This window comes from Arctopsyche grandis, chromosome 5 (assembly GCF_051622035.1).
Source record: "Arctopsyche grandis isolate Sample6627 chromosome 5, ASM5162203v2, whole genome shotgun sequence".
Taxonomy (NCBI): Eukaryota; Metazoa; Arthropoda; class Insecta; order Trichoptera; family Hydropsychidae; genus Arctopsyche; species Arctopsyche grandis.
The window spans coordinates 18,589,984-18,615,847 of NC_135359.1; the positions used below are offsets into that span (position 1 = coordinate 18,589,984).

At 35.3% G+C, this 25,864-nt stretch overlaps 1 protein-coding gene across 2 annotated transcripts; it reads left to right on the forward strand.

Annotated features, from left to right (window-relative positions):
- The first annotated feature begins 2,440 nt into the window (after positions 1-2,440).
- Positions 2,441-25,421, forward strand: slgA (proline dehydrogenase slgA). 2 transcript variants are annotated; one of them, XM_077430532.1, is made up of 12 exons: positions 2,441-2,845; positions 20,427-20,548; positions 20,619-20,705; positions 20,787-20,962; positions 21,038-21,102; positions 21,177-21,355; positions 22,992-23,166; positions 23,244-23,348; positions 23,419-23,556; positions 23,624-23,734; positions 24,328-24,502; positions 24,576-25,421. In XM_077430532.1, exons 1-12 carry the CDS (start codon positions 2,585-2,587, stop codon positions 24,779-24,781), a joined length of 1,800 nt encoding a protein of 599 aa, XP_077286658.1. In that variant the 5' UTR covers positions 2,441-2,584; the 3' UTR covers positions 24,782-25,421. The 2 variants fall into 2 exon arrangements, with proteins under 2 accessions (XP_077286658.1, XP_077286659.1); XM_077430533.1 differs by lacking the exon at positions 2,441-2,845 and having other exon boundaries at positions 20,478-20,548; positions 20,619-20,732.
- Positions 25,422-25,864: the final 443 nt, after the last annotated feature.

Here is a 25,864-nt window from a genome sequence, read left to right on the forward strand (position 1 = left end):
TACGAGGATATACAGTATCACCTTAAAAATTTATTTATTTAAACAGGGCTGTCAAGACCGAAGAGCCCTGGAAAAATATTAATTCCAGGTCTTCTTTTTTTGTGGGAGTGGGAGTTTATTTTAGTATACTAAGAATATGGCTTCAGTATGTTTCCATATAAAAAAAAATACTTCGAGGTGAAACGTGCCATATTGCACCCCATTTTGTAATTTGCTTTGCTAGATCAAGCTTCCAGTTTACATTCATACACCGACTCATTATTGCAAATCCCAGGCTTGTCATCAAATGCATGCATCGGACAGGGCTTTTGCCGAAAGCAAATAAAATTAATACCATCGAGCGATATAAAGCATTACGATTTTCGCCAATTCTCACGTTCGGCATGCACTCCGAGAGACGCTATTTGTTTATATTTAAAACAATGTAATTCTCATAAAACGTGACTGATCCTGTTTTCGCAGGGTGTATTTACCGGACTCGGCATGCATCATTTGGTATGAGGCGTGCTCACTTTGGAATGGATTATATGTATATAGGTATACTGCAGAAAACCGAACAATCGTTAGGCACTTTTATACGTATTTACATACATATATATTTGCAATCGTCTCGTTCTCCGACGAAAGGGTCTCTCAGACTGTATTCGTTGAGGGGGGTGGGTGACCTCATGTTGAGGACTTCATGGGTAGAATTCACTGACCTTTAAAGCGGGCTTAGTATATGTTCATAGGTGGGTTTTTTGATTGATCTGAGAAGTTGTCAAGACAGAATTAGGGCTCGATATGTAAATTTTCCCGAACGGGAGCGCTCGATAATTTTCAAAACGTGATTGATTTTTTTTATTGTATTATAATATATTATATATGTACATATCAGAGCTGGGACTAGACATTTTGTCACCAGACGCAAATGGAAAAATTTGCAACCCTTTTGTAATTTTCTTTTTATTTTTGATAAGTATTTCTTTAGCAAAAATAAAATATTACACATACAATACTTAAAGGGAGGCCTTAATCTTAATTTAATGGGGGGAGGGGGGTGATAGATGACTTTAAAAACATTATATAACTTATACGATACGTAAAATATGAGCTATAAAATACTATCCTTATTCAATGTGTTCAATTAAATAAAGCGGGCGCAGTACTATTTAGCACAGCAATACTAAATTTTGAATTTAAAAACAACAAAAATTATAGTCATATTCGAATTCAGTGGGTCAAACTTAATAAAGATTGATTAGTCTCCGCTCCGGTGAGTAAAAACGTGATTTTTTTGTTGCTCAGTGTAATTATTGAATTTCAATTTTTTTAAATCACGAAATGGTACGGAAATTTTGGATTATTCACGAGAGGAAGTGCTACGTTTCTGGATTACATTCAATTCGAGTCCTGGGCAGAATGGAGCGTATTTGGACGACTTTTCCTTTCAAAATAAATATGTAGCTAATAACTGCAGATTGATACTTTTCCAGTCAGCATTAAGAGGGCTGGACACCAGCGCCTTGTCCATACTAACGTATTACATTTCTCCCTTCCTCAATTATGGCACTAGAGAAATTATTTTTTAATATGCTATGGATATCCACCATTGAGCCGCCAAACATCAATAAAATCGCCTCTTTTTTACACCCACGAAAATAATCCAACGTGCTTATTTAACTGTCGATTTAAAAAAAAAATACGCACATAGTTGCACAAAAAATATTCTCATACCGATGATGATTTTTTTTAAAAAATTGGTCCAGTTTCGGAGGAGAAAATTGGAGAATACGAAACTTCAATTTTGTCGATTAAAATACGTATTATCTGGTCGAAGCGCAACTGTCGCATTCACTCAATATATATATATTGTCGCATTCACTCAATATATACATTATCTCAATATATTGAAGAAAGGAACGGCAACATAATTAAGGTTTCGGGTGTACAACCCTCTTAATTATCACCGCCGCAAATGTAGCCCATCACTTGGAGCTTGTCAGTAGACAAATCGTAAAGTCTCTATGAATTGTACATTATATTTTAGACATGATAAAAAAAAATATTACAAAAGAAAGTCAATCAGACAATTCAGTCTAAATAGCCTCGCATTGCCAGCCATTTGACCACAAACAACAAGTCGGTTAAGTAAATATGTATCAACAAATGATTAGAATTATTATACGTAAAGAGGGGGGAGGGGGGAGGGGGGCTTGCATAATTCTTGCACGAGGGCCCAACATTCCTAGCCACGCCACTGTGCAGAATGTGCCATTTGCACAAACTTCAAATAATTCGTTGAGACCGATTAGCAGGTATCGATCGCGCATCAATTGAAGCGCGTGAAATAAAATCGGAAAACAAGTGAACGCGTTTTCACGAAACGACAACCCTTCGAAAGGACGAATTGCGCATGCGCTGTCTGAACGGCGCGGTTCGATGAGCGCGCGCCACTCGCACTCGCACTCACATTCGCACTCGCACCCGCCACAGCAATCCGCCAGTCGGGCTACGGCCGTCGCGAGAGTTGTGTCGTTTCGCGCTCCCTCGTTCCCGTCTCGTTCCCGGTTTCGCGTCGCGAACGTCCCTCGCCGACTTCGCCATGCGTATCCTGCAATCAGCCCTGCGCGTGGGCTTCTCGCGTCGCCTGCCGGTGGGCTTGTGCAGCGCCCCCGCCCGCACCGCAGCCTCCGAGCCGGCGCCTCCGCCCCCCATCCCCGGAGCAGCCCCCAGAGACCCCCTCGACCTCAGCTTCGACAACCATGTGGCCGCCTTCAAGAGCAAGACCACCTCGGAGCTGGTGCGCGCCTACTTCGTCTACCAGATGTGCTCCATCGAATACCTCGTCGAGAACAATATGAAGGTACGTGCATACATGCATACATATATTAGACAACACGGTGTGTGCGATATCCCTTGCGTAACGCCCGTTACGTCACCGGACAACACCCCTGCCCCTGATTTGAATCCGAGACGTTTCCCCCGCGACCGACACCCGACCGCCCCCAACGCGACTCGCATCGACCATTGCCGTTCCGGTCGAAGAACCACACAAAACGGCCGTCTCCACGTTCACATCCACATCCACATCCGTATCCGTATCCGTGTTATGTCTGCGTCTGCCTCTCCGTAGCAAACAGTGTCCGTCCGGCCGACAGCCTCATCGATCGCGATTCGCGCGCTTCCGCTGTACCACCCCCCATCCCTCCCTTTATTCCGGCCGTTATGCTATCGATAAAAATAACCATATCATTTCCGCGCTCACCCTTTCGCGTATTTAATGCGACCTCTATTCTCTCGGCCGATCGATATTTCGTGCGAAAGTAGAACAAAAAACGCACGCCTCCCCCGAACCTCCCCCCCCCCCCCGTCATTTTGCACTTAATTTATCTCATTTTTTTTATTATTTTAATCTTCTGGCCCATTGATGTTACGAAATGTAACATTCTATATCAATTTGCCTTTGTGATTTTTTTTTTTTTTTTCAGGAAATGAAATATGCTATAGACTGGTCGGTGAAATTTTAAAGGGATGCTTTTTACAAGGCTCTTTTTTAAAACAATCTTAAATATTAATGAAGTAAATAGTATTAGTACTATTTTTAGGAAAATAAGTCGCTTATGTAGGTAAGAAAATATCAAAGTGATGTCGTATAAATTTGACTTGAAAGTTTAGTTAGCCCTTTGAAAGCTGACCAACGCCGATCGGCGTTTTGCCAACAATACCATGAGCCTGAAATACGCCGATAGGCGTTGTATTTTGAGCATGTACAAAGTAAACAAGAATACTGCCAGCTAAGCCTTTCCAGGTATCATTGCAAAAAAAATGCATTGGACATGGGTCTTGTTATCCGTGTCATTCAGACTTTTTACCGGAATTTCTGAATTTATAACCATAACAGAATTTCCCGATGGAAATCTTTAACTGTTGACTATTTTAGATTGTGGCTTGGCATTTAGATTGTAAGCATTACATTTTAACAACAATGAAGAATAAGAAACTGGTTTTGGAAAAATACATTCATTAATAGACTTCTTTTTTATTTTATATTATTACCAGATATATCAGCAGCGTGGCTCGGTCGTTAAGCTTCTGCTTAACACTGAGAGGCGCCGAGTTCGATCCCTTGAGCTGACCTCGATTGAAAAGAATTTTTCTGAGTATATCTGTAATGCTGCTGGTCAGACCAGGATTTGTGACTCCTGGTTGATCGTTTCCTATCAGAGTTTGCCAATTTTCTCTGATTTCATTGTTGAAACGATTCCCGATTAAAAATTGGCTAAAAATCCTTCCTACCCACTATGTCACCACTATTTGAGTATGATTAATGTAAATATTACAATAAAAAAATGTATGTACAATTCATAGATGTCTCGTTAATTGTCGAGTTTAAGTCAGTGTCTCGTAATTTAGCGACTTATGTATATAATAAAAAAATGCTGTATTGTTTGTAATTTGGCCAGGAAGGCGCATTGGGGTTTACCTGTAATGCCTTCCTGGTATGAAATAAAATAAATAAATTAGAGAGTCTAAAACACACCTTTATAATACTTGAAATCCTCGGCGGTAGTTATCTAGGATAGTGGTCAAGGGTTTGTATGGATTAGCTACAATTCTTCCACCTGCTTTCTATTGGATTTCTAAATAATTCTAGTTGGAAATGTTGGCGAAATTTTCAGCGTGGAAGGCTTTCAATAGAAAAGACGTCAGCACTCACGAGGATTAAAAAAATACACCATATTATTAGAAACCTTGTGTTCTCACAACAATGCTCTTGATGACCACGGTAATTGGCCAGCTACGCTATACCAGATCAATTACTGTAATGTCTTTCTGACGTATATAAAAGCAGAAAAATAGGGAAAAAAAGATAATTTTCATTAAATTAGTTTGAATAAATGAAACATTAAAATTAATTTATATTCATTTTTTTAAACTATTTTAATTTTAGTATTTTACATACTCGATTTAGCTTGAAGAACGTTGCAGTTTGGTATGCAATAAAAAGTAAAAAAATTCACGCCTCACAATCTTCATTAAAAAGAAAAAAAACTAAACTCTGACGTATACATAGTATCACATGACAAACTAAATAAAAAACATTCTCGTGTTAAAATATCTATGAAATGTTAAAAAAATTATGACAATCCGGTTATAATAAACATTGCACAATTCTTGCACTCTTGAAAAAACGTTTTTATAAAAAATCCGTATTTTTATATACTGCGATTCATATTAGTCAAAATAGAGAATAGAGAATAAACAATACATATTAGTCAAAATAGAGAATAAGATTATCAAAGTAATATCCGATTTAAATTTATAAATTATACCAAATCTTCAAAGTAGTAAGTAGCAATAAAAAATACTCAAAGTGTACATTGTACATATGTATGTATATATTTATGGAAAATAATGGTTCACTATTGTCAACCATGCTTTTTTGCTCTCTTGCTTTGTATACTAGTGGAACGGTCTATTGTTATTTGATGAGCATCCAGCCAACGCCGAAGACTACTTGTTAGCGTTAAAAAAATCTTAAATGTTTATATTTATTTTCTACCTAATTAGATAACTTCATTCACATTGTACCAGTAAATTATCTAGCTCTTCAGAATTCACTCTAACAATTATGTACTTCTCATTTGAAAGCTTATACTTCAAATATTGAAAATTAAAACCATTCAACCAATATCACAAGTAGATATCTCAAGTGCATAGCATATTGTCTTGCAACAATGTTGCCTACATATAGCAGCAATTGACAACATTTATGTAGTGTAGTACATTTTCTTAAAATCAGAAATGCATAGAAACAAAATTCACTCAAGTACTAATTTGAAAGCAGGTTGGAGTTCAATTAGATCATTGTTACATCACTTACTTTTATTTTTTACTTACTAAATTTTATTGTTTACTTACTTTTTCTAGTAGGTTCTGCAACGATTTATTTCGTACATATAAATAGAGACATTAAAATATTTTACTATTGATTGACGTTTTGTCGTGCCACCTGAAATGACTTGGTACATACTTGGCATTTTTTGCAGCTTCTCTCAATATTTAAAGAAAACGCTTAAAAACAAAATTGGTGCATTTTTCATTCATGAACTCAACCTTGTATTATCTTTCACACACATGTATTATAATATGTATTTCTGTAGGACAAGGACGTCGTTGCACTAATTGCATTGCAATTCTCCCAATAAAAAACGCAAGTCATTTATTTTTTGTCGATCTGCGAATATTTTCGTAACGATGGCAATTAAACCGTCATTATAGAACGTATTTTTCGAGACATTGAAGCTTGTCATAATCTAAAAAAGTGTGTTTTCGGTGTACATAAGTACGCAGGAACAAAACTGTTATATAATAGGGTGCGATCAGTGCTGGCGGTTGCTAAGCGGTGCAATCAATAAAGTCGTATGTAACCATCTCCATTCAATTTTTACCAAGTCTAGAGGTAAATACGTATATATTTATATCTGGAGATCATGTGTGGAGAATGTTTTCAGGTGTATAGATTTTTAAGGGAACTCAATGATTATTTAAGATTTGAAACTTTTTTGGAGAAATCTATTTCAGTATTCAACAGCTTGCACGTGTTCCTGTATTCTATTTATAAATGAATGATTTTATTGATCAATCGATTCTCCATATCCACCTTCAGCGAGCACCCATCGTCTTTATCGATATACATAAGCAATTATGTACATATGTTTGGGTTTGTCGGATGACTGGAATTGTTTGGTCCAGTATGGTCCAGACTGGTTTTCTTACTGGTAGTACATACATATTCAGTCGTAAACATTTCATCACGTATGCACATGATTCAGTCGTCGAAATTTAGCAATATAACCTTTTTTATTTTTTTATAAATGCATTTTTTTATGTCTGGAAAGCGGTGCGAACCGGGCATTGGAACTGAGGTACTGCAACACCTCAATTAAACCCTCAAGCTTTTTATTACCTTCAATCTGTTAGTTCAGTGACGTTTCTGCCGCTCAAAAATTTATGATCTGATTTTCAACCACTTCCACACTTTAGATCGCTTTGATATTTTATCGACATACGGGCGTTAGCTAACATCGAAGGAAGCTAAAATGTCCGACATGAAGCTAGAGGAGTTTAATCATTAATGAACTCATTAAAATGCATATCGGAATCTTCCGCAAATATCTGCAAAAACATTTTCTTCGATCCGCCATTCTTATGAGAAGAACACACCCAAAAGTGTGGCACGGCACATCTAGGTGACTCCAGCTGCGATAGGCGTGTTTTCATATCATTGTTAATTCGTATGATCTTATTTTTTCTTCAAATATAGCAATCACCATTATCGATCACTATCAAACATATTTAAATACAAGGATAAAATTTCACCGAAAACTCTCTAGGTAGTGAGTTTTGTCACGAATCGCGACAGTATAGATTGCTATTTTTTTGTTTGTGCACTCTGTGTGTCTGCACCTTAAATGATATGATAAACATATATTGACGGAGATTCATCAAATTAATTTTTCGCCGGTATTCAAACTGAGTGTGCATGCACAATTCAATCACGCAGAGTGGACTGATTTGCTGTCAATAAGTGCAACGATTTTGTAAATAAAAAAAATAAATAAAATGCTAGCACATGATTGAGCGTTCGGCTCGTGACCGTGATGAATGTTCTTTGGACATTGTCAAACTGACTTATGTAAGTTGTTCGCTGATCCGCGAAGGTCAGTGGCAGTTAGCTGTGTAATTTAGAGTCCATCAACAGGGGAGAAAAACGTGCCGAATCTGGTACACGTGGGGGACCAATAACCTTGCACTAGTACACCGCGAGCATCAGTCGATTACCATCATTATGCCATTTACGAGTGCTTCAACTTGAGATACAAGTTTCGTTCTATGAAATCCATCCAAAGATTTTCTATGTTCTAGAAAGGAAACAGGATTCGAAAGATAATGAACTTGGCGATGCATTTATCACTTTCGGAAATAAACCGCAAATCGCTCTGGTTAATAGCTATGCTGCTCGTTCAATGCAGATATAATGCACCCAGAAGTTCAATGCACTGAAAAATAGTGCCAGATATTTTAAGCAAAGAGTTATATAAGATATTGCTGTGCACACGTAATAAAATGCATATTTTAAAAGTTTGCTCAACTATAATATGTACATATAAGAAGTAAAATTTCTTCTCCAAGAGATAATATAGTTGAAACTTTTTCTATTGGTATTGTTACGAAATTTTTACTGTCTGATTTATAATGAAATCTTCTGAGAGGATTATCATTTTCTCGTCGCCTTTTGCGGAGGACGAAATGAAAATAAATAAGAGACATTGATTTGTTAAGTAAGAATAATATTCAGCGGTAGCAATTTTATCGAGAGCAATTTCGGAAGCAATAGTTGTAGTAATTTTAGCAATGAAGTCGAGACAATATGCAGTAACCATATTTAAAACCGTCGAGACTTTCATATTTTTAGAGCAAATCTTCAATTAAAGATGCTCAATCTGTGAAACAATTTTGCACATTTCTGCAAAATTGATCCAACCCACATGACTAATTCGTGCATGTTGTTCATTCATTACAAAAACTAACTTTAAAACAGTAGCATCAACTGTTACTTTTACACTATCTATGTACGTAGTAACAATAGATGAAGTCAAATCAAAATACCACTCCTGTCGGTTGGATCTTTTTTCCATAACTATTTATGTCCAGCCACAGCGGAATTCATCACTTTAGACGTGCTCACTTAAAAGCATAGACTGCAATCGTCGCGCAGTGTGACCTTTTGCAGTTCTGTCTAGACATTCACGATTTAAATATTTACGAAAAACTTTTAAAATATCATCGTTTTATATTTTTGAATATCTATACTTTGATGTACTGTTCATAAAATTTTATTTCATATTGTCGTCAAAAGTCCGTCACGCTTGATCAAACTTGTGAATGCGTTAGTCCACTTTTCTTGATTTCGAGAAATATCTCGCAAAACATTACTTTAGGTCGTCGACTTTTGAGAGTCTTTAATTAATATTATGAGTTTTTGGGCTCTTTTTCCTATTATGCTGTACATTAACATTAGAATAATATAATACTATGATTACTAACCAAATTAAATTAAAACTATAAAATAGAAAATTATCAATAGATCAGTAGCTATTAAAATAGATATAAGATGTATTGTGAGCATAATTTCGTAATAATAAAAAGCATTTAAAAATCAAATCGCAAAACATAAAAAAAAGCTTTGCGTTTTACAATATTTAAAAATACTGTTGGCTTGTAATAAGTTTATTCTGCTTTTCCGAGGTTCTAGACATACATATCTAATTAAAAGTAGTGAAATAATGCTTTTGGAACTGAAAATTGAACTTCCGCCACTTACAAATATAGCGACTCATATTTAATTCAAATTTTACCAAAAATATAATTACCTTTTTAGAAACTTTAATTAGAATATCCAACCCCGAGTTTGACATTTTTTGTAAAAATTAAAAATTTCACAAATGATTTTAAATTGAATCTCCGTTTCAATCATTAAAGTTAAATTATTTAACTACATATAAGAAACTGTAATAATTTGCTGCCACAAATTGCCAAAAAGTCTTAAACTTGTTAAACTTGTATCTTTATTTTGTTAATTGCTACACCGATACACAAGTTTTGAGCTTTTTTTGTATCATCATTTAAATGTAACTTTTCTAATACATTTTTTCCCACTTACAACAAATACTATGATGTTTTTTTAATGCTTTTTATTATTACTAAATTATGTTCACAATATATCTTATATCTATTTTAATAGCTACTGATCCACTGATGATTTTCCATTTTACAATTTTAATTTAATTTTTTTAGTAATCATAGTATTCTATTATTCTAATGTTAATTTACAGCATAATAGGAAAAAGAGCTCAAAAACCTGTTTGCAATTGATGCGATAATGAAATATTTATCAATCGTGTAGAAGTTAAAATTCCGGCCAACGGCTTTGTATTAAAATTTCAAAATATCTGAACCTTTATATGAATGCATCGAAAATGTTTCAGCTTATTATATGCTACAGTTTTTGAGATACATATAGCGTTTTTAAAACAAAGTGAGCGCGTGTCTAGGCAGATCTGCAAACGACCACACTGTGCGTCGGCCTAGGGAAGACAATCATAAACCATCAACAATTTGCAGCGATTTGTATATTGTAGTTTTGTCCTTCTGAGATCTGCTCGTCCATTAGAACTGTGGACCTGCAGCACCCCAACCAAACCAGTTTTTGTATCAAGAAACTACATATATGTAGACGGGGTCCATGCAGTATCCCCAAAAACGTTTTCCACTAGGTTAATGATAAACGATTCCCTCTGCACGTCAAAAAGACTGTTTTCCATGACAAATTTTCAACGTTGGCTTATCTTCGCGCTAATTTTACTTGGAAATACATACATACATCGTTTTACACGTCAGAGTAAACTAACGATCGTACCGTTTACACACTGACGCTAACTGCGCTAACATGAGCTTTTCCAAGCGCGTGACTCTTCAATCGCAATGACACAGGTGGTTGCAGAAGTTTTCCGTCACGAAGTGTACCATGAAAATTATCATCGATGTCGATCCGCAAATGCACCGGAATCAAGTCTGAAAGCTACTCGCTTGTTGGCAACTGCGACCACATGGCGATGATTCACACTTGGAACTCGCCACGCTTCAGGTCAAGTTTCTCGTGACGTCTCGGGTGCAGACGTCTCAGCATGTGACTTACGTCAAACCATCGGCCCATGCGTTGCACAACACTGCGAGGTGTCCAATTCGTCTCGGAGAGCGACTTTGAATAAATTATGCCAACGATTATGGTGATGATCTCTAAGAGCGAAATCACACAGGGAAGAACGGCACGTCGTGTGCATGGCTCCCAGATGTGGGAGGTCTCCTGCATTTCTTCAAATATGGGATACACCGTTATCGAGCACTGTCAAACAAGGATACAATTTTACCGAAAAGACTCCAGAGGGTCATTTTGGGGCGGGGCGTGCTGGGTGTTCCATGAATATGTGTGCAAGCACGTCCCATTTTTTTCGCATGTTTAAAGGTATCTAAAAAACCACGTGCCACGTGCATCGCTGTGTGTTTTCGCTCTGATGGATTTGATGTGCTGGCATCATGATATGTACCGAATTCGCAATTCTAAGTGCAGGTGCATGCGATTCCACTTGACCGTATTTAACCTTGTTACACCTGCTCTTTTGTATTTTTCAAGAGTGCTCACTCTTCCGATTTGTTTCTTTTGTGATTGTGTGATTAGCTCAAGTGAGATGATTAGATTATTTGATTGGTTATTGTATACGGAAGTGGTGTCAGTATCTACATATTATACAATTTGCATATTTCATTGTATGTATGTGTGTCATCATTAGAGGTAGGATAGTCACAGTGCTATCCATTGTTCGGCAAACCTTTAACAATGCATTTACAACCTTTGAACAATACACGGCCCCCTCAGGCTCCGGTGACTAGTCATCATTTACAGTCATTCGCCATCCACTGCTGGATGAAAGCTTTTCTAAGGGCGAAAATACACTGAGAGATATGCGGTACATGATTTTTACAAGGCTTTTTTGTTTTACTTCGCCTATTGGTCTGACACTATTTCCTACATTCTTCCGATCGGTTTGAAACTTTGCCATTTTGCGTGGTTTAGTCACTGATAGAGATTTAAATTGGAGACGATGACAGCTCATGACCAGTAGCCCTGTTTGTTTGACTTTCCCCCCCCCCCCCCACTCGTTTTGTCAGATTTTATTTGTTTACACACCTACATATAACTTAATCGTTTTCACACTATATCTTATAAAATTTGCATTATAGGCACTCATCCCATATATGTTTTTACTTCACTGATTATTTTTACTAACCTCTTATACGTTTCACATGGTTTTCGTTTAAGTGGTCATTTTTAGATACTTTTGAACATGCAAAAAAAACGCACCACGCCTAGCCATGTACACAGTCCCAAAAACCACCGCCTTGAGTGTTTTTGGTGATATTTTGTCCTTGTATTGACATATACTTGACAGTGGTCGATAACGATGAATTCCATATTTGAAAAAATGTAGGAGAAACTTGTCGAAATAATAAGATCGTACGAATTAACAATGACATAAAACACGCCACATTCACAGCTAGAGTCTACCTAAGCGTGCCGTGCCCTATGATTCTGTGTGTCTGCTCCGTGAATATTCGGGATCAGTAACTCTAATGTGGCTTTTATTTTCTAATATAGCTGCTCCACCTTCTTTAAATTTATTGTCAGAAATTAGTTAGATAATAATAATTCAAATTTCTTCATGTTCTGGATGGAGATTTATCGTCAACTCTCTGAAGCCCTGACTTCAGTGGAGTCACCCTAATGGTTTTCATGGGTTTCCGGAAACCCGTTATTTAATCTAAAAATTCATGTAATTTTTGTTAAAAATTGTACAAATATTGAAAATTTAATAAACTTTCATGTGATAGTTCATAGGACGAAAAAAAATTTACATATATATGTATTTGTATATATTTTCAAAATAATTTTATTGAGAAAAAATTTGGAAACCCGTTGTTCCAAAATTGGGGTGACACCACTGCCTGACTTGTACAGAAATAAATACTATCGCCAAATCAATACAGTCCAAATATAAGGGCACAAACAGACAGCGGACGACGTTATTCATAGATTTACGAAGCATTAACAAAACTCGAACATCGTTGGATGTTGTAGAGCGTCTTCTTTACATGATACTTTACTATCGACAGGAAGATACCAATGAGACATTAGTTCCTTATTTCCTCACAGTTCAATTCCCTAATGTTGAGCTTTATATGTTCATGTCTTAACGAGTGCAGACGCTGGTGTTTATTCTATCATCTCAACTAAATTGTGTTTATTATTTGATTTAGCAAGAGGTGGCGACTATATGCTTTTTATACGAAATCATATGAGATCAGATGAATTCGTTACGCGAGCACAAATAACCATTTATCGGATGATACTTGCACTGCTTCAAAATTTTCAAAATCAACACATGTGTATATGTATATGTAGATGTAGAGAATGAAATTAAAATGAAATTGTTAGTATTCCATTTTGTTACATATATGTACATATGTAGCTATATTTTTAAAATGAATTGTTTCACAATCGAATCGTCACTCCTGAATGCTGATTTATATATTGTGTTCGCTCCATCAGCCAAGAAGATGGGTTATTAGACCGAGTTCTCGTCCCACGTTACGTGACCAGAATGTCGAATCGTCCTCCCATTGTCCATCTGCCTGTTACGTCTGCTCAAAACTCTTCTTGGCCGACATCCATTTTTTTTACAACAATGTGGAACAAAAATACTCCTCACTCAAAGACTTCAAACATCTGCCCTCGTGCATAGTACGTCCCATCGATCCTCATCACCTTGAATTTTGTGACATCTACAAAACATGCATAAACGTCTTCTGCACTATCATATAACGCTGTTTTTGCCAATTTGTATCTGCGATTATTTCGATTTCTCTAACAAAACCTTGATATTATGAATCATTCTTATACTAGGTATACAAAACAGAAAAAAGTATGCAGCACGCGTTGGAGTTTCACTCCGCACGTTATTTTCATCCGTATTTTATATACAAATATTTATGTCGTAAATTTTCGTAAACTTGCTTATCGTCGTCTACTTTGGCTGTCGACACAAATTAAATCAATTTATGGATCGTAGTTTAAATAAAAAAAATAATTTATTTAATTCAGTCAAGTTTGGAAACTTTTCTTTTTATTTAAATATTGATATTTGACCAACGGCGTGGATTAGTGGTTAGCATATTATGATTTCGAGCAGGGTGGTCATGGGTTCGATTACCACTAAAGTCCCGCTGCTGGCCAGACCTTGGTTTGTGACTCCAGGTCGACAGAGTTTGCCAATTTTTCTTGATTTTCATTGAAACGGTTACTGTAAAATTGGCATCTCCTTTCCTATCTCTCTTGCTAACCTATTCAGCGTCTTGAGGTTTGCCAATTCGATTATAAAATGCTGCAAAAATGTCGCTGTGGATGTTTGTATGAATTCCATTGTGCCATTATGACTTTTGCCTTAAGGTAACACCTATGGCCAAATTTGTTCATATGTACTTTATATAAATTTATAATATTATTATTATAAATTTGAAATTATATTCAAATAATGGTGACAAATGAGGATAGGTTTCCGATTTGTTTGGAACCGTTTCAACAATAAAATCAGATCAATTGGCAAACTCTGGTAGGAAACGATCGACCTGGAGTCATATACATCTAGCAACACCGTCAACGACATCCAAGAATTGAACCCATGACCCTTCAATTTATTCTCAGTAGCATATCTCAATAATTAGCATTAAATGCTAACTACTGAGTTATGTTGCTTTTTGGAATTGAAATCTAATCATAATAAACAAGCGTGCGGTGTATTTTGAGAATGCAAAGATGCCCTTTATGTATATAGCGGGAAGCTGTACATCTGCTTTGATTAATTGCCCACTTTCCCCTCGTCGAACTTTGTCTCTTGCTTCTTTCATCTGGTGCTGCAGAACCGACCTTGTTGATATGTTTAATACACATTCTCACAAATAGACCTATCGATTAATCCGGCGATATGTTCGCAAGATGAGGGTCACATTTCGCCAGGGTCACACGATCAAAATAAACGCAATTTTCGTACACTCTACTCTTGAAATAAATTTCTCTCGTTTCATTATATACAAGATCATAAGTTTCAAGGATGAATTTTGTGTATGTCGTATGTATGATATAAGCCGATGTGTAAATTTTCATCTATTTTGCACCATTGCATTGGAAAGGAGCCCGAGACTGAGCCCCAGAACAGTGGAGCATTTGTTTTACTATTAACAGCATATGAATGATTATGTCATACTATGGTCAAATTTTATTTATACCGTACAAGTTGCAGATACATATTTAAAAAATATCATGTTGATTTACTTATTTAAGCAGAATTGTCCAAGTAATTGACGCAATTTAGTGGCAGCTCTCCAATACCAGGCCCAACTCCAGACAATTTTTTTTTTATGTTACATGAATATGTAATTTCAAATTTGTAGTGTTTATTCTAATCGCTATACGTCATAAATGGTACATTCATGACTCAGCGTAGGTATGTAGCGTAATATCAAACGTCATTACGAAAAGCAATCTGATACAATCTTGACTCCTCTTTTTTTTTATTTGAGGATACAGACCGTTGGCAATAAACTTCAATTTGGTTTGTCCACTGATGCGATCTTATACGGAACATTAAATCTTGACATTTCCTGGGTATTCCACTGGAAAAATCTTCTTATTCTTTATGGACTGATACTAAATATTGTTTAGTATTTAAACAGTATGTTGAATAGTTAATTGCTTTGAATGGACATACAGCAACAACCAGCATAATAGACTAGTACTAATAGTGGTCACAGATTCAAATCCCACTGGTTTCTGCTGGCCAGACCTTGGAATTGTGACTCCAGGTCGATCGTTTCCTATCAGAGTTTGCCAATTTATCAGATTTTCATTGAAACTGTTCCAAAAAATTTGCAACCTTATCCATTTTCTCGCAAAATCTCGAGTTTTCAACAATCTAAAATTTCGCTGAATTGTATAAAATAATAATAATAATAGCTTTTATTCCAGATGATGGGGAGAATAGTGCAATCCCCAACGCCCATATAAAAATATGATGCAAATTTACAAATTTTACCATAAATGTCTGTGGATGTTAATTGATATGTATTTACTGAATTGTTTAAAAGCCGCATATTTACATATTTTTACCGTATATGTCTCTGTGGATATTAATTGATGTGTATTTACATATGTACAGGCTGTACCTCCTGCCCGCACAGTTCTTTTTCGAATGGCTCCTATTCCAAGAGCTATCCGACATCTTAATGAAATCGTTGCTGCCGAGACTGAATGTGATATTTTCCACCTTAGTGAGCGTAAATTGTCGGAAATTACTCTAACCCATTTATCTGGTAGTCTGCGCTCATCATTGTTTTCATGATTGATTGTGATTTATGAGTGAAATTTTGATTAACTCTCTTCCATTTGGGCCTTACAGGGATGTTTTGTATTTGTAGTTGTTTCTTACATTTTTATTGTAACTGGCTGTAGGTGCAAGGCATTCCTTATGCTATATTTTATTTGATATTTTTACTTTATCTGTTATTATTAAATGCTATTTTTTATGTTTATGTATGGATGTATTTATGTTTATGTTTAATTGTTATTTTTTTTTTTTTTTTTTTTTTGTTATATTTTTTGACCATTGTGGCGCTTTAGGAATTCCTGTTATGCCACAATGGTCTGTTTAGAATAAATAAATATGTACTTTGTATAATACTAATAATATTTGTATCAAATATACAATGTTTCTGGCCAGGAAGGCGCATTAGGGTTGCCTATTAGGTCTTACTGGTAGAAATTAAAGATAAAATATAATTAAGGTTTAAAGCAAAAAAAAAGGAAAAATCAATGTTAGCATAGCGCTCTTTTCAAATATCGTATAACTGCCACTTCACTACATGCAGTCTTGTATTATGAAAATAGACATTGGTGAGCCATAAATAAGCACGTCGAAAGACATAATGCGAGTAGGTATGCAACGGTCTGAAAAAGAATGAGCGTAACGCATACTCGTAAGCGCGTGAAAAACGCTTTTCCAAGATGAAAGCAAGTGTTTTCAACGGGAAAAATGCCAGATCGATGTCGATGAACAATCGTTGGCAACGATAGTAGAAGGACGAGTGACGCGTGACGACGAGCCTCCTCCGATACACCTGCTTAGCAGACTTTGGCCTCGCATATTCTCGTATCTGTACTTATGTATACTAGCGTTCCTCAAACTACGTGTATATTTATATGATACAGTTGAAGTGTATCTTCCAGTTGTAATATATTTTGACTAGTTGGAATATATTCCGTCTACCCCACGTAAGTTGATTCATCCGGCGAATTACATTCCAATTGGTCAAAATATATTACAACTGAAAATACAGTTCAACTATAAGATGGTACCTGGTAAGATGAAGCGGTTAGATTTTCGTAAAAACGTCACTCGATTAGTAAATTGAGTTGGAAAGTTAGAAACACAGTCTTAGAGTTATCGTAATACGGTACTCATTACCTTTATTCGTAAGATCTAGCAAATATTAACGCATTATTGAATTCTAAAGCATTCGTAAAAACATCAGAGCTATCAAAACTCATTTGTTATTGGTGGGTTCTGGAACCAAATGAAAGGCCAAAGTCGCTTCTCGGTATTTATTCAACGATTCCAGAGGTCCACACGGAACAATCGCTCACTCCAGAATACTCTCCTTATAAAGGACAAGTTGCACAGCACAGCTTCCCCGATCCATTAATGTGTTTATTGTCTTGGCACTTAAGGCCGGGTGACCGTGAAACAGTCGAAAATATTCGTTTATCATGCATACATATAAAAAATGGTTAGTATATATATATATCAGTGGCGTAAAACTCTCTCTCCCCCCGTCGTACATCCTTACTTAATTTGCGCGAGCAGGATACAACAGGAACAAGAGGAACAGGCTTTTCCTCCCGTATCCTGCGCGCGCACATTAAACAAGGCTGTGTGACAAAAAGAGACATAATTTCACCGCATGCCACTGATATACATACATAGTACCGTTTACCATGCACCCTTTTTTTTTTTTTTTGATCTTTCGACTTAAGATCTTTCAATCTTTGCCTTCCGATATTTGCTTTTTTGACCTTTTCACTTTCGGTCCCGTGAGGTAGACCCCTTAAGAGGGCTGGACAGCAGCACCTTGTCCATACAAACGTACTATACTTCTCCCTTCCTCAATTATGGCACTAGAGAAATTATTTTTTAATATGCTATGTATATCCACCATTGGGGTGCATCTATCATTTTATTTTTTTTGATTAATTATTTTTTATAGGACATAGGAGCCGCCAAACATCTATAAAATCGCCTCTTTTTTACACCCACGAAACGGGTCCAGCGTGCTTATTTAACGGTCGATTTAAAAAAAAATACGCCGATAGATGCACAGAAAGTATCTTTCTCATACCGATGATGATTTTTTTTTAAAAAATTGGTCTGTATTTTTTTAAAATTTCGGCTGTACAGCCCTCTTAAGAGGGCTGTACAGCCGAAACCTTAATTTTGTTGCCGTTCCTTTCTTCGATATATATATTGAGTGAATGCGACAATATATATATTGAGTGAATGCGACAGTTGCGCTTCGACCAGATAAAACGTATTTTAAAATGACAAAATCGAGGTTTCGTATTCTCCTATTTTCTCCTCCAAAACTGGACCAATTTTTAAAATAATTTCATCATCGGTATTAAAAAGATATTTTCTGTGCAACTATGCGCGTATTTTTTTTTAAATCGACCGTTAAATAAGCACGTTGGACTCTTTTCGTGGGTGTAAAAAAGAGGCGATTTTATTGATGTTTGGCGGCTCCTAGCTCCTATAAAAAATAACTAATCAAAAAAATAAAACGATAGATGCAACTCAATGGTGGATATCCATAGCATATTAAAAAATAATTTCTCTAGGGCCATAATTGAGGAAGGGAGAAGTCTAATACGTTTGTATGGACAAGGCGCTGGTGTCCAGCCCTCTTAAGGCCTACCCTGGCGAGTCTATTGTTTACGCACGCACGCACTCTCCCAGGTCTGTGAGAACTCCAGCGTATCCTTTTACAATCCAGCACTTACTGAGTCCCGTTAGCCTAATCGGGGGTCTATTTTTCACCGTAGTAGAGGTAGTTTATTGTTCTTGATCTGTCGGCCAGCCAACTCGGAATGAAACGCGTAACAGATCCGCCGAATATTTATACACAGCGTGCACTCTCAGCAAAGAGAGATCATTGGTCGCGAGACCTTATTGGTTGTTATATACGGTTTATTCATACAGCGAGGCATTTTTGGCGCGAACGCGAGATCAGGTGATCAGTGCTAGTAAACCAGTGGTCAACGAGCACCAATCACCTGATGTCTACGTTACAGTTATCCAACATTCTAAATTTACTGTAGATATTTTAGTAGAGAGTCTCTAGTTTATATATCGATGTTCTAAGCGTGGTCAATACACCCATTTTAGCATAGTCAACTTTCTGAAATCAAAACTTAAAAACAATAGGCATAATTTGCATTCCTTTATACGCCCACTTTTTCCAAGTAAAAAATTGTTACGTGCATACTGGTTACTCTGCTATTAACGAAACACTTATTACTCCACTCTAATTTGGCAACATAGCGTGTTTTTCCTTTCAATGATTTTTTCGTATTAAATTTTATTCACTAACAAAATTCCAGAACGAAAATTTTTCATGATTTTTGGCTTATTTATTATTCAAGTATTTGAAGAACTAATCTCAAAGCATTTTATCAGAAGCACCAATTGAACCTGCACTACCTATGTATACGCATGTATGTATATATGAATATGTACATAGTTGCCAAGATCATCATATGTTAATAGTTTCAGCAAGTATATGTATAGTATTCTGGCAGATTTTCCTAACTAGATCATTATCTAGAAAAATATGAGCTGGTACGAAATGTGCAATCCTATTTTAGATGCGTAACCGTGTCATTAAGTGTGACGTAGCCGGTGTATGTTATCGCTTTTGCATTTATTATTCTTATCAAATTTCCCTAATCAGAATGGCAAATTACTGTATTCATTAGAATCGCCTTATCATTTCATTTTAAATATGCACTGAAATTTTGATTCCCACTGTTGAATTATTACATTATTCAATCTGTGCATTTGTAATGTCTGAATGAATTTTATTATTTTCTACTCACATTTTATTTAACACCCACATATGAAGAGCGAAACTAATAAACAGTCCAAAAAATAGTATGCGGTGATTTTAATTTGTGGTTTTACAATAACTTGACCGCAAAATTCTATGATTATTGTAGTAATCTTTTATGAAGCCCAAAATTTTCTTCTTCTGTCGTAGTAACGACAGGTTATTGATTTTTAAAATATATATATTTAAAAAATTAATACATTCACATTTCACTTTCGAAACGAGTTGTAGTTTGATCAAATATGTATCATTTTCTTCATTTTGTATGAAACTGGCTTAATGAAGCCCTACGACTTCAAAGGCGTCACACAGACGCTTACATACATACATTACATCCTTCAATGGATATAAAGTCTCACAGTCGTGAAATCACTGTAGTTTTTTCTAGATAGCTTCAAAAGAACGTCTTGCTTGCGGCATTCGTTGTCATCAAATTATCGTAATTATATTTTCTAACACTTAAAATTGACGTCAACTTGTTTTATTACAAAAACACTGTAATTTTATGTAATCGTTTTATTTTTATTTTAACATATTGATTTTATTTTCAGATAATGAACTTATGTAAGACTATTATGGGCGAGAAGCTATTCACTTTAATTATGAAAAAAACCTTCTACGGACACTTTGTAGCTGGAGAAGATCGTGATCGCATTGTTCCATGTCTTGAAAGGTTAATATGAATGGTTTAATGAATGTTATATTAGTATATATTTGATGTTTAATACGGTCGTGTCTTTTAGACTGCGCTCATTCGGTGTGAAGCCTATCCTTGATTACTCCGCAGAGGAAGACATTTCCCAAGAGGAGGCCGAGAAGAGAGAAGTCAGGTATTTTGCCGTTGTATTGTGTATTTAGTGTCATGCCTAATTTGAATGTAATATTATATCGCTGCAATTTTAATCTTTAAGCTCTTCGGTATCAGAGTCTGGGCAGGATGGAGGTTCTTTACCCCAATATAAAGTGAACAAATCCTTTGCCGATCGACGATACAAAGTACAATCTGCGCGTACCTACTTTTATCTCAATGAAGCAACCTGCGAAAGAAATACTGAAATATTTATCCGATGCTTGGAATCCGTTGCCGGTTTGTTTGTTTTGTTGATCTTTTTATACAAAATTTTTATTATGTTTACTCAATTAAATTTTTTTATTATTTTAGGTGCTACTTTCGGCACTGGAATTATGGCCATTAAAGTTACCGCTCTCGGTCGTCCTCAATTATTGGTAAGTTATTATTTCTGTTATTGAAACATTATTTTTTACGTTTTTTTTTTCTAATTGTTTAATTTGTTTTACAGTTACAACTTTCAGAAGTAATCATGCAAGCGCGTAATTATATGAAAGATTTGGCTGGTGGACAGGGAAATGTACTGACGCACCATAAGACTATTGAAGATCTTCAAAAATATTTTGGAGCCATGGGTGATAATCCCGAAGTCAAAAGTTTCCTCAAAAACATTACCAGTGATACAAGGGGGTAAAACATTTACCATTTTATAAATTTTGGAATTATTTTCACAATTTTTACTAAAATGTGGGAGTGCTTGGAAACATATTATTAATAAAAGCTTCTTATTTTAATTTTAATTTGTTCATGTTGTATATGTACGCATAAATTTAAATGTACCATGATCGTTGCGCGCTTGCATTAAATCGCGCTCGATATTTGGTCACTCGGCGATACAAAAACTACAAATATAATCACGTCAAACATGAAACAAACCCAAATCACGAATAGTTTATTTGTTGTGTTGTGTTATTGTAATTGTATTGACGTGATTTTTGTAGTTGCGTATCGCCGAGCGCGATTTTAGTAAGCGCGCAAAGATGTGGTCACCAAATTTGAAGAAAAGAGCACTGTCATAACCATTCTATACAATAACTTAGTTAACATGTTGGCTCTGGGGTATGTAGAATTCACATCTTCAATGGTTAATCACATCTCAATATTTCAGAAGTTTAAAATAAAGCTCAGTTATTGATATGGCTCAAACATTAATATGTTTTTGATGCGAATTTGAATGATACCACTGCAGCCAAAACTTTAAAATAGAGTAAATGCGAACGATGAAGTATTCTTTAAGTGAACATCATAACAGAACTATTCTGCTTGAGGTTCTTCTCTCTTTATTTTTAGTAAAACGACAGAAATTTACAAATAATATGTGATACAGTGTCATTGCAAGTTATCAAATAAGCAAAAGACCGTAGCCGAGATTGATATTTGTATAATTGGCAGCTTGTAACGTGCACGTAGTGAGGTTGAGGTGTGTGTTATTTGCAGTGTGGTGCATTTGTTCCCATGGGCGCGACTTATCGAGGTGGATACCGACTCGTAAGAGAGTAATCACAAAGGGCTTTACACCCATAAGCTTCTTATGCACCTCACAAGTCCAGTTAGATAGTCCAATTCTTTCACCATTTAGATATCTTACATTACGTTCTACATAAACGAGAACAATATTTTATCTCATGTCACATGAATATACATATATCTTCATATGAGAAACTATATATATTTAAATTATTCACCGCCCGATACCATATTATATATCGATATTGACCAATATTCATCCTCATTCAAATGCCTCAGAAACGAAATCAATCTCGTATTTCATATATATATATATACATATAATAAATCAAGCGTAGTTCTTACTGTAGTTAAAATTAAAATTCTTTATGCTATACATACACATTTTCATCACTCATTCTATTGAGCTTTTTATTGTGTATAACTGAGTTTTATACTTTTTTATCACGAATATAAAATTTATCCTTATTATGATGATTTTGCTGTGTAAACCGAGCTGTAGATTTACCTATACGTATTAGAATAATAAAAATATTTTATTTGCAATCTTACCATCAATTGAAATTTTATATATTCATCGTAAAAACCTCTTTTCGACTGAAATACTTAATTTATTTATTTTTTTTTAGCATGTACTTAGTGTGAGAATTATATTAAATTGTAATATATCTTATACATATATTCATTATTAAATTGCTAGCAATGTTTAGCCTGAAACACTACCTTTATTTAAAACAGTCATTCCCTTGGTACAATTTAATATTCAAACTCATCATAAAATTTTGTATATTATTTTCAGTATTTTGCATTTGTTCCCGTGGTCTGGAATTATGGATGAAAACTTTGGTTTATCCGAGACATTGAGGGTACCAGATCCTAAAACGGGACAAATGCGAAGACTCATAAGTCACTTGCCGCCTAAAGAAGAAGAAATGTTCAGAAATATGATTCGTCGTGTGAACAACGTTGTTCAGGTTTGATTTGACACACATTTTTTCTGAATACACTAATTTTATCATGAATATGATTGAAAATAGCAAAATTTTCACAGGCTGCAAAAGAAATGGACGTACGCGTAATGGTAGACGCTGAACACACCTACTTTCAACCGGCTATCTCTCGTATGACACTTGAATTGATGCGTAGATACAATAAGGCAAGTGAATCTTATTGTATATTAAAAATTAAAAAGCAGAAACCAATACTAACCTGTAATTGTTTTGCAGGATAAGGCTATAGTATTTAATACTTACCAAACATACTTGAAAGAATCTTTCGATGAATTGACAACAGATTTGGAACAAGCAGAACGTCAAGGATTCTATTTCGGTGCTAAACTTGTGCGAGGAGCTTATATTGAATTGGTAATGATTTGAATTATATTATTTTTATTCATAAGTATGATTATTAACTATGATGTTTTTGCAATAGGAACGAGCTCGTGCAGCTGCATTGGGATATGAAGATCCCATTTGCCCAACTTACGAAGCAACCACTGAATCTTATCATCGTTGTCTTACGGAATGCTTAAGACGTATCAAGGTAAGATAATGATTGTTTTTATTAACCGTTTGCCCGTGGCCGTCTTCTATGTATGCTTTGGGCGACAAGTCTGTAGCGCGGCTGTCTTCCATAGAATTTCTGAACTTTGCACGGGATTTTGAACCTTATATGCGCCAATTTCAACTGTTTTAAGGTTCAAAATTGGTCGAATATATTACTGAGAGTTGAATGCCATCTATTCAATTTGCTTAAAATGAATATATACCGGCCAAAATTAGTTTTTTGTGGAACCATACTGAAACCTCGTTTATGTGACGTCACGTCTGTTGAACAATGGCGACGATACGTCTCAATTGTATGAAGAATGATTATTTGACAATTAAGCCAAAACTACGAGATATATTATGTATTGTATTGTTTAAAATAATACTTTATGTGTTAATTAACATATCTGGTTACTTGAGTAAATATTAAAATCTGTATTTAAGGTCGAAAACTCGATTGCCAAATTCGCGAAAAAGGTGCCGCGTACAGGGCTTGTTCGCTATATTTATTGCCGCGGGCAAAGGGTTAAATTAAAATGAAATTTATTCATCAATTATCAAATCTACATATATATGATTTCGTTAAAGGTTTTGAAGGACCAAAGCGCAGATAAAAAAATCGGAATTATGGTGGCATCACACAATGAAGATACGGTTCGCTTTGCTATTGAAAAAATGAAGGAAATCGGCATCTCTCCCGAAGATAAAGTTATCTGCTTTGGGCAACTACTCGGCATGTGCGATTACATCACTTTCCCTCTAGGTATGAGTTTGAATCTTGAATTTTCAATTAAAATTCGGCTTCTTAATATTTATGCATTTTTTTTAAATCGTAGGTCAAGCAGGTTATTCAGCGTATAAATATATACCGTACGGTCCAGTGCATGAAGTTTTGCCTTACTTGTCCCGCCGGGCGCAAGAAAATAAGGGTGTATTGCAAAAGGTGAAAAAAGAAAGAAGACTACTTCGACGAGAATTGATCCGTAGACTCTTTAGCGGACAACTGTTCTATAAGCCACGGGGAAATTACGTGCCTGTTTAGTTCTTTTCATTTATTCAATATCAATTTGTAATTCCACTGTGCTTAAGTTCCGTCTGCTTCTCACATTTTGTTGTGCTGCAGTACCATTTCTTGGGCTGTGAACTGAAGAAATTATTTGCATTTTTTTTTAGAAATGTTTACTGCAATGTCAAATTATAATTCAATTTATGATTATGTAGTCCGTCAGTAATTTAATAATTCGTGTTGTAATCTTAAGTTAATGTATTATTCGAAAACTTGTTGATCACAAATAAAACATGTATCCTTTGAATAATTGAAACTGTGAACATTTCACCTACCTCGGATGTCCATTTTATTAAAATTAGCAGCATATTTGTGACCAAAAATGTTTTCAATCCTTTTGTTTTGATTGATTGTTGTTGATCAGTTCACAATAATATAAAGTTGTTACGTTTACATCTTATTAACCAATGTGAAAATATTTAAAATAATACTTTTGGATAAATTTTTGAACTATTTAAGAATGTTTAAGAGTGTCATAATATTCTAATCGTCATTTATGTAACAAATCTTTATGAATAAATGTGAATAATTCACTAAGATTACTTTTTAGTCAGTCGGGGTTACTGTTTTAAAGGATAGAAACCGGCGAAATATAATTAATATGAAAGTTGATTAGAACAGAAAAAAATATATATACATATAGATATATACGTATGTTTATTGAGAGACAAATAAAACTCATTTGTAAATCGTCATAAGGTTAGGGCTTGTAGTGAATGAACAAACAATTGTCACCTAACTCGTGCCTGTTCGTGACTTCTCTGTTTACACGCCACATTTCTTGTGGTTAGACCATTTATGTATAATCCGTTGTATGAAGCGGCACATACATCCATAGGTTGTCAGTCATCTGCTCACTTAACATGTAACAACAGGCCTAATCGATATCAACAACCAGAAATCAAAACAAAATATATTTATGGTTTGTATTTTTCTCACAAAAATACACACTGTTAGATATGATTATATAACATTTTTTTTTCGATACGTGGTTAAATTGGAAAATGAACTCTTGCAACAATATTTCCTAGAAATTGTGGATAACATAATTTAAAAAAA

Coding starts and splice junctions, on each gene's coding strand:
- slgA (XM_077430532.1), top strand. CDS start 2,585: ATGCGTATCCTGCAATCAGCCCTGCGCGTGGGCTTCTCGCGTCGCCTG. Junction 21,356..22,991: donor ATTACCAGTGATACAAGGGG/GTAAAACATTTA, acceptor TATTATTTTCAG/TATTTTGCATTTGTTCCCGT. Junction 23,349..23,418: donor TGATGCGTAGATACAATAAG/GCAAGTGAATCT, acceptor ATTGTTTTGCAG/GATAAGGCTATAGTATTTAA.